Source organism: Hemibagrus wyckioides, linkage group LG17 (assembly GCF_019097595.1).
Source record: "Hemibagrus wyckioides isolate EC202008001 linkage group LG17, SWU_Hwy_1.0, whole genome shotgun sequence".
Lineage (NCBI taxonomy): Eukaryota > Metazoa > Chordata > Actinopteri > Siluriformes > Bagridae > Hemibagrus > Hemibagrus wyckioides.
Window position 1 is genome coordinate 23,519,207 of NC_080726.1, and position 10,145 is coordinate 23,529,351.

General features: G+C 40.3%; 1 protein-coding gene across 1 annotated transcript; it reads right to left on the reverse strand.

Moving 5' to 3' along the window:
* Nucleotides 1-527: 527 nt before the first annotated feature.
* LOC131368019 (A disintegrin and metalloproteinase with thrombospondin motifs 8) lies at nt 528-9,531 on the reverse strand. Its single transcript, XM_058413801.1, has 9 exons — nt 8,351-9,531; nt 7,235-7,474; nt 6,750-6,882; nt 6,428-6,595; nt 4,073-4,365; nt 3,069-3,255; nt 2,634-2,806; nt 2,380-2,555; nt 528-2,292 (listed from the first exon to the last, which is right to left on the reverse strand). Exons 1-9 carry the CDS (start codon nt 9,053-9,055, stop codon nt 1,569-1,571), a joined length of 2,799 nt encoding a protein of 932 aa, XP_058269784.1. The 5' UTR covers nt 9,056-9,531; the 3' UTR covers nt 528-1,568.
* Between the last annotated feature and the right edge of the window lie 614 nt (nt 9,532-10,145).

Here is a 10,145-nt window from a genome sequence, read left to right on the forward strand (position 1 = left end):
TTTTTTAAAAAAGAGCCACTTCAAAGTGCATAAACAATATGGCCAAATGTTTGTGGATACCTGACCATCACATCCCATTTCAGGTTTCCCTCCACACTTCTGGGAAGGCTTTTCACTAGATTTTGGAGTTTGCCTATGTGATCACTGAGCCAAAAGAAAGCATTAGATATCAAATGATGAATCCTGGGGTGCAGTCTGCTATTCAGTTCATCGCAAAGGTGTTCAGTGAGATTTGAGGTGCAGGAAGTTCTTCCACACCATCCTTAACGCACCATGTCTTCACTTTGTGCACAGAGGCATTGTCATGCTGCATGGTTTGGGCCTCTTAGCTGAAGAAAAACTGTGATGCTACAACATACAATGGACAATTGTGTGCTTCCAAATTTTGTGGAAGCAGATTAGGGAAGACCCAGATATGGGTGTGATTGTCAGGTGTCCACATACTTTTGATATTCATATACTTTATGTCTAACCAGGCAAAAATACATTCCTGTATTTTAAACCCGGAGAAAACCCAGACAGCACCACAAGAAATATCCTTTTTATTTAGTTTCCATTTAAAATATATAAACTTAATAATAATAATAATAATAATAATAATAACTCTATGAAGATGTTATGAAATAATAAAATAGCATGGACCTTCACTGAAGGGATAATATACATTACTGTTTTTCGATATGTTTGATACATGTAATATACACAACTAGAATGCTCATATGAAGTTTACGTCATGTGACAATGCAGAAACGGTCTGACCAATTAAAAAAAAGTAAATCATGCTGGTATCACCTGAGGTAATACAGATGTTCAGAAAATGCACCATGTCACATACATGACTAAACTATTTCTTAGCTTAAATTACTACAGGAAAACGGTGGGAAAGCCATATCGACTCTGTCATATCAAAATACTCTTCATCATCATATTCTCAGAACAAATCACAACAATCCTACTAGCTCTGGATAAAAACTGTATCGCAAATACGTTAATGACTTTGTAACGCGTAATAAGAAAGGAATTCAACTGTCATTAGCTTGTACGTGAGTTGTTACTGTTATATGACATAAATGACAGTCAGACCTAGCATAAAATCTTCCAAAAATGTATGTATCCCAAGGTCAGAATGACTGAGTACTGATTTATTTGGTCTGTATTGATTTGCAGCTGCACAGGAAAACAACCAGTTAGGAGGACGCTGATTTCAAATATTATATCCATGTGAGGTAGATCTCTACTGGAAATAGTGGTTTTAAATAAATGTTGGAAACAACACTTCATTCAAACAGGCCAAAGCCATGTCGTTTGGACTGGTTTAGTTTTTCATCCTACAACTAAGCTTTTCCTGCTTTGCTTCAAAGCCCTGTCAAGGAGGTTAGTAGTGTTTGTTCATTTTTCTGTCATTCTACATGGCTGGAGTCAAGCACAGTTTGGTGCTTTACCAGCTTCTAAACTTGGCATCGAACTAATGAGCTAGATGAATGAATTAATGATGGTAGGAATCACCAAACCGTGCTGGAATTGTGCCCTTCAGGACAGGTCTAAAGTTAAAGTTTGCTTAAGTATGTTTAGCACTCCTGGTACATGCACTCTCCGAACACTGGGTTGGGTTGCTTGGAAGAATCACACTTTGCTTTGTCCACAACCTTCCCAGTGAAATCGATGCAGTCCACACTGCGATGGCGTTCCCCATGACCACATGTTCGAGAACACGATGACCATGGGCCTATTTGCCACATGGGACATGGAAGATCCGCACAGGGCCTGATGTCGGCAGGTCTGAGGTCTTTGTCACAGTGGTTAAAGTAAAAGCCAGCATTGTCCTTGCACTCCACAGTTCTCCGAGACCACCCTGAACCACAGCTTTTAGAACATTCTGACCACTCTCCCACTACCCATTGTGGAACACCGAAAGGATGGACAGATGTCTTTCCTTCTTTAGTTTTACTGAAAGAGATGCCTTTTGGGATAAAGAATGTATATTTGACCTTTGCTGGGGTGGTCTCTCCAGTGGTGGACAGGAGCTGGATGGTGACGGCTTCCTTGAGTTGGCGGAAGCTCTGGATCCGTTCTAAGATAGTCGCTGAGCCACTGTACTTGAACACAGCCCCATAAGCTGGAATGTCTTGTTCGACAGTGGCCACAGAGAAGTTGCCATTCAGTAAATACTCACCGTTTTCTCTTTTTATGGCTAGATAGATCCCGTCATGCTTTTTGCCATTGAGGCTCCGCTGCTTGATGTCAATATTGGTGGCCCCTACTGGGATTGTTACAATATCACTGTACCCCTGGCTGAAAATAGAAGAATTTGAATTAGTGCTTCGCAATAGTTTATAATCACAGCATTAACTGGTGTAACATTAAACTTAGCGGTCTTACAGGATTTTATTATATGAGCCTGATATCTTCCTGCAGCTAAGGCCATTCCCACCACACACACCACACTTGTCAAGCTTCTTACTGGAGCCAATCTGAAGATCACAGCCAGCTTTAATGCACTGGCCTTGGACACAGACCGATGTGGAATCTGGACTGCATGCTGTTCCATCAATGACCTATAAGAGGTTAAGACGTATTTATAATTCAAACTTCAAACAAAAGTCTTTGACCTTAAAACAGGGCTGTGTACTTACCTTGGCTTCAAACACTCTGAATTCACTGCTGCCTCTTGCTCTACAAAAGAGTTTGCATCGGTCCCGTGGTGATACACCAGCATATTTTGGTATCCACTGCTTGACATTTCCACGAATATCGAAGTGATTGGGATTGTTATATTTCTCACACTGCTCTTCACGGAAGCTTTTCCCTGTAATTAACCATAATTGCACGCAATATTAAAATGAGAATCCGTTTATACAAATCAGAACTATGCAGCACTAGCTCACTCTATCAGTGTTTCCAAGCTTTCCTGACAAAATGTTTCTCTTTTTTCAAACATCATTGTAAGCTCATGAACAGTTTGCTAATTCAAGTTTGCTAAACAGTTTAACAGCATTATCACCATGTCAGTGAACATTTGACATTTGAATAGGGAACTTCTACTCAGCAGAGTGTAGCATGAAACATACCATGGCTGCTTTCACAGGCCTGTGTATTGCAGGAGCGATACTGAACTCTTTGTCCCTCACAGTATTTCCCTTGGTTCTGTGGAGCTGGCTGATCACACTCTCTGTACGAGAACATTACTCCTCCACCACAGGAGCGAGAGCAAGGCTTCCACTCTCCCCATTGTCCCCAGCCTCCATTCACCACCTCCTGCAGCCACACAAAGCCAGACAAACTCACAATAACAATATCACATTGTTCATTTCAAATGTGGATTCCTTGCACCTCCACCTCATGCTCTACAAAATTCTTCTAATTTAACCAAGAATATCTAGTAAATTTTAAGTGAAAAAACTAAGCAATAAAATACCAAGACTTAAAGATGATGATGATGATGATGAAGAAGAAGAAGAAGAAGAAGAAGAAGAAGAAGAAGAAGAAGAAGAAGAAGAAGAAGAAGAAGACAATTCTTCACAGTATTAGCATACTACACTGTTCAGGCATAACATTATGACCACCTGCCTAATATTGGGTTGGCCCCTTTTGCTGCCAAAACAGCCATTGAAGCAATGGACTCCACTAGATCCCTCAAGGTGTGCTGTGGTATCTGGCACCATGATATTAGCAGAAGATCCTTTAAGTCCTTTAACTTACAAGACTTAAAGGATACTTACAGGACTTATAGGATACTTTTGATAGATACTGACCACTGCAGACCGGGAACACCCCACAAGAGCTGTAGTTTTGGAGATGCTCTGATCCAGTGGTCTAGCCATCACAATTTCATCACAACCTTCATCAAACTCGCTCAAATCCTTACGCTTGTCCATTTTTCCTGCTTCTAACACATCAACTTTGAGGACAAAATGTTCACTTGCTGCCTAATATATCCCACCCACTAACAGGTGCCATGATGAGGAGATCATCAGTCTTATTCACTTCACCTGGCACTGGTTAGAATGTTATATCTGATCAGTGTATATGTATTATTATTATTATTATTATTATTATTATTATTATTATTTACCTTTGGTTCCATTACTTCCTCAGACACAGTGCAAACACCATCCAAGCACTTCCTGTCAGAGGCGCAATCTGTACCATCTGCCCAGGGCAAACTCCCATTTGTGGTGGTACACAGAGACTGGCCTTCCTCCTGGCACCAGAGCTGACTGCACACCTCCCCAGCAGAGGCATTCTGACAATGTAAATAATTTTCTCCAAAGATCTGCTGGCATTGTTGGTCCAGACTATAAATCACACCAGGCAACTCCGTGGGCAACGGAAAAATCTTCTCAGGGGCATCCAGTAGGCAGTCTCCTGTTAATAAGCAGTGAGTGAGGAAATAGAGCACTGTAAATCTAGAGAGACGTGTATTGTGTAATAGTAGGAATGTCTGGCTCCCTTCGCTGACGTTTAGGGAGACCTACAGGAATGCACATCTGGATGAGTGATCTAAGAAGAGGAATCCAAATGAGAGCAAGAGCCACGTGGGAGATGACTGCCAACCTCAAACGCTAGAGTAATGTAGGAGGGAAGCAAACAATTCATGAAATAAATGACATCAGCACTACAGAGGAAGGAAGAACTAAAACGACTTCTTATTAAAGATTAAAGATTAGAGGTTAGCTTTTAAAAAAATAAAAATAGAATTCTTCTAGAGTGCTAGCTATGGTTTGGTCTGGGCTTCCCTTCTGTGCATCTGCATTATAAATACAGCAAAATATTTTTCTAAGAGATTGAACTTCCTGTTTCCATTATGTTCCCTCAGAGAAAAAGTGCAGTAAGAGGTCCTGCAGAGTTCAGTTTTAGCCCTCTTATTGCTCTCCTTTTCCATATAGCCAAAAATAATATTTAATTCTGATCAAAAACTAATAAATAAATGATAAACAAATATATAGTAGTTAAGCAGAACAGCCGAAGATAGATAAATTTGCCTTAATAGATTTTAACATTCAGTGATTTTAAAATAGTAGTGTGTAGAGATGTACAATATTACATCTTCCCACAATGAAAAAGTGTAAAATATGAAATTATAAAAGATATTTGTTTTTTTTTTTAAAAAAAGGACTACAGACCCCTAAATAGAAGTAAATGAATCAATTAATTAATAATAATTAAGATAAATCATGTCACCTATTTCCACACCCTCAAAGTCAAATTACATCATATAAAAATTTCTGCAAAAAAACACACAAAAAAAACCAATTAGAAACTGGGTGCAAAATTATGCAGACCTTTTCATAATTGGGGATGTGTCCAGTATATCCCAGTCACATTCAAAGTAATGATCATACAGCTGGCATTATATTGATTAACCGCAGATAAAGATCAGCTAGGATTTTCCACTCGGTTTCACCAGACTGCTTTACAAAGCTTGCATGGAATGTCACTTCTTGAAACGTATCAATCAGATGAAGGGTTTAAAACAATTTCCGAAACATTAGATCATGCCCTGTGCTATCATGGAGCCTCGTAAAGGCCATCATCAACGAATAGTGAAAATTGAGCACCATGGTGAATCACCAAGAACAGGACGTCCCTCCAAAGATTATAAAAGGACAACACGAAAACATACCAGGGAGGCTGCCAAGAGACCAACTGCAACATTAAAGGAGCTGCAGGAGTATCTGGTAAGTACTGATTACTCTTTGTGACAGCAATCTTTATATTTCTAGGCTATAGTGTAGAGGGGGCTTTTTGCACAAAAGCAAAAAATAGTAAATCACACCAAACCATGCAGAAAAATGTGTCCTTGTGTGATGAGACCAATACCAAAAGGTAATGCTTTAGGGCTGCTTTTCCTCAGCTAGAACTGGGGCTTTTATCAAGGTAGAAGAAATTACGAATAGCTACAAATACCGGCCGACAACCCTTAGGTGTCAGCTAGTGAGCTGAAGACGAAGAGGCATTTTACTTTTCAGCACAATATTGACCCAAATCCAGGAATGGATTAACCAAAAGAAGAGCAAGTGACCAAGCCAAGTTAAATGGCCAAGCCAAAGCCCAGACCTGACTCCAGCTGTGTGGTGACCTGAACAATTGAATGGATCTAGAAGGTTTTTGCAAGAAAAAAAAAGAAGAGCCAAGGTCAAGATGTGCCACACGGATAGACTCTTACCCAAAAAGACAGTGTGGTGTAATAAAATCAAAATGTTCATCAACAAAGAATTAGTTTAGGGGTGTGAATACTTATGCAACCAGGATATTGACTTTATTTTTATTTTTATTTTTTTTACTAAAATTACTTTTACTGATTGTTTTTCACATTGAGGCTGGAAGAAATTCTGACATGATTTATCTTGAGTTGATTTTTGTACATCACTAAACTTGCCATTTTATCAGGGTATGGAGACTTTTTATATCCATTGTATGTACATACCATGGCCATTGTCAAAGAACTCTGTGATGTAGAATGCACTGCATGGGGACCAGGGGGACCTCTTTTTGAAGCTTGTATAAACCGGAGCCATAACATGGTGCTTGGGCAGATTTCCAAAATACCTCTCACAGTTCTTGGAATCATCATGAGGCATACTCATCACGTGGCCTAACACAGAAAACAAATGGCTAATTCATGCTCACAATGACATGTAACGATTAATTAATGCCATGCAATAAGTGATTGCATGGTTATTTGTGTGTGTAAAAAAAAAAAAAAAAAGCAGTAGGTCTTTCTCAGTACTCTCTAAGTATATCCACACCTAATTCGTGAGCTATTGTGAATGCTGCCTGTAATCCGTTGTCTTCAATAACAGAACAGCTCCTTTTAGGGTCACACATGGTCCCCACATCAGCAATGCCAAGTGTGTCACAGCTCTGGTGGCCACAGATGTCCTTGTAGGAACAAAATGAACAGATTTATGTTTAAATCAGCTTCTTTTCATAATAAGGGGAAATAAACATTTTTTGTTTTCCTAATAAAATGAAAGAAAGAAATATGTCTGGCAGACAGCAACCTCATCAAGTGACAAAAGTGTGGTAACTGACCAGAGTCCTAATAACATGCCTGGAATCTTTTCCACCCCTTTCCCACCATGCCACACATAAATTAAATCACAGCTGGACAAGACACAGCTTGTTAATCAAATTCATATGTCTACACCTTACAGAGGGCCAGCACAGTAGCAAGGGTGCATCACTACTTATAAAAGCATTGTCTGGATTTAAAAGAGTTTCTTTCTTTCACCTCTCTAGTGATGAGCAGAGCCGTGTCGTAATGCTCAGGATGCCTCTGGCTGGATGGGTTGAATTGCTGCTGCCAAGAACAGAAATTCCGCAGTGCCAAGCCTCCGTTACTGGAGACGAATGGTCCAACCTCCTTGTCTTCCACTATCAGCAACTTCACTACCACCATGTTCAGAGAGTTTTTAATGCTGGGATGCTTGTAAATCTGAGCAGCCATGGACACCAAGGTCAAGACATAGTGCTGTTAAAAGGAAGATCATGGAAGCTTGTTTAAAAACAAATAACTGCTTTTGAACCATATCATATCTAGAAATCATTTTTCTTTTTGGGATTACGTCATCTACAGTTTAAAATGCCAAAAATAACCTTCTAGCTACATCACCTTTCAGCATGACATTCCCATAAATCACCTAAAGAGGCTTCTTTAAATCAATTTAATAAACAGTAGGTTCATTTCAACAGACCTCTCACATAGCTGGAAACTGCACAATACAGAGTTGGCTAGAGCCAGTGAATTTTTTCTTATGAAAATGGAGCTAATTGACTGCCAGTCCAGCGAGCCTAACCCTGAATCTACATTATGCTTTTCCTCTATCCAGATGGTGCATGCATTTACACTTCTGCATATAATCTGCAAAACTCACTAAGGACTTGAAGGATTTTTTTGCCCTTCTGGGACTATCATAATATTTTCTGGAGGAAAAAGGTTGCAACTTAATAATTTCACAACACATGTATAAAGCAAATACAAATCCTGATATAGGTTTCATTACAAACTCCACTTAGGTTATGTCAGTAATAATTTAGTGTCAGTCATATTTTCCTTTAAGCAGGAAGAGGAGCCTATTTGGGGGTAAAGTGATTATTTTACAAAAATGTGTTTATTTTAGAGGTGTTAGATTGGGTTGACAAAAACACTACTGCTGAACACATTTGAATGTATTTTCTGTATAAGAAATTTCCTCCCACATCTCTGGCACCATCGTGATTATCTGATCCACTGATGTCAGGTGTAATCCTGCACAAGGCATGCAATATCATAACGCGCGTGTGTAATTTTAGGGATAAGTGAAAGAAGGAGTTGAGAAATGATTTGTTCATGTGTCTGTCCACTCGCCTTTGTGTCTTCTCCATAGAAAGTGGACACTGACGCGTCCGCCACCACCAGAGTCTCGATAAATCTCGGCACGGAGACAAAGCGCCTGCGTCTGGAAGACCCTGAGCTGGTCCTGCTGTGCTTCCCAGACATCGGGAAACTTTCACCATCTATTTGCGCAAGTGTTTTGGTCAGTTTTTGTCTTGTGATGACATGCGGCTGTTCCGTGGCGCTCTCGTTCGCCCCAGCGACAAAGCGCTTGGGCTTGATCTGGTACTCATCTCCGTCCGAAAGAAACGATCCCACGATGCCGTGACAGAGACTTACCGACACCACTGAATCATCATCAAAGTCCACAGTTCCTGTAAAGAAGCAGCGTCGCAGATCCGATCCAGCTGTTGCAGTTTTACCCTTCTTCACATCTGCTAGATCGGAGATGGACACCTGTCTCTCTGGTACGGCTGCAGATAAATCCTTGGCTCCTTGGATATGATACACTGTCATTGAGGAGGAAATAAAGTTAGTGTCCGGTTGTAGACTGAGTGTGAAATTGCGCCCGAAAGCTGTGAAGCTAAAACTCGGATGATCTTCACTTCTCTTCGCTACGCGTCTCCCGGTGCGTCTCGTTAAACGGACAGGCAGGATCTCTTCTGCTTCAGGCGCCTCGGAAACAGATCCACTGAATGCACAAGCAGTTAGAAGTACAATAGAATACCACGGACACATTTTATCCGATAGTCAGAGATTTTGAGGCACTTTATGCTGAGCGTGATGCCGCGTTTTATCCTGCGCTTTATCCGCTGCGACTTGCCGCTGTCCCGCGTTAAAAGGATTAGGACTTGGTCTGAAATATGAACTAATTATCCAGCTTGTGCTTTCATCGGCGAAGACCTGTGGTATATTCCTGTTTGGTCCACATGCCTTGACTCAGATAGAGGACACAAGCCTATATAGAGTTAGTAACTCTGTGTGCGCTCTGTCTGAACTCCGCGCTTTAGTGCACTCCGTGTCCACTAAACAGGCGCTCTTTATACTGTCGAAGTCTGCTGAAGAAGAAAAAAAGAGGTATTAGAGGCTATTTTTAATCTCTGAAATGGTCTCTCCTCCCACTCACATCTCTGGTCCAATATAAAAACTAAGGCTGTTCCTCGCGTCCTGCACAGCCCCTGTCTCCAAGAAGAGCTGTAATGAGCTTGTTAGCTCTTCTTTAAAGCCAGCTTATATCATTTGCTATATAAATATCAGGCCTATTTAAATCTCTTCATCATAACTTGTTATCGCAGAGCTTCCTGCTATATCACCTCAGATAAATCTATATTGTCTACAAATAGCCTTATGATCTGCAGAACAAGCCTACAGGTTATAACTCAACGTGTGGGTCACTAGTAGACTATATGCGAAGCTGAAAAGAGCCATAAATGGTGGAGGACAAATTTTCTAGAACCTTAGGAACGACTAAGTCATTTAGGAGCTGGAAAAGTGTGAAGATGTAATAAAGCCTCGCATGCACAAGGAGGCGGTATAGAGTTTTAATCCACAACTTAGAGCTCAGTGATGCGCTTTGGATGACTTTGTAAAGCTTGAGTCTATTTAATGACTAATATTCGGTAAATAGCTAAAATAAATAAATAAACAATGCTATTAGGCTGGTTAAAATGACATTCCACCATTAGAGTGCCACTGAGTCATCAAACGTCTTCAGGAAAACAACGTGCTTATTACTGGGTTTCTAATAGGCTTAGAGATGTTGAACCATTATTCAGTGAAGGATATTAACTTTTAAAGCTTTGTCGTTTTCCACTTCATGACATAAAAT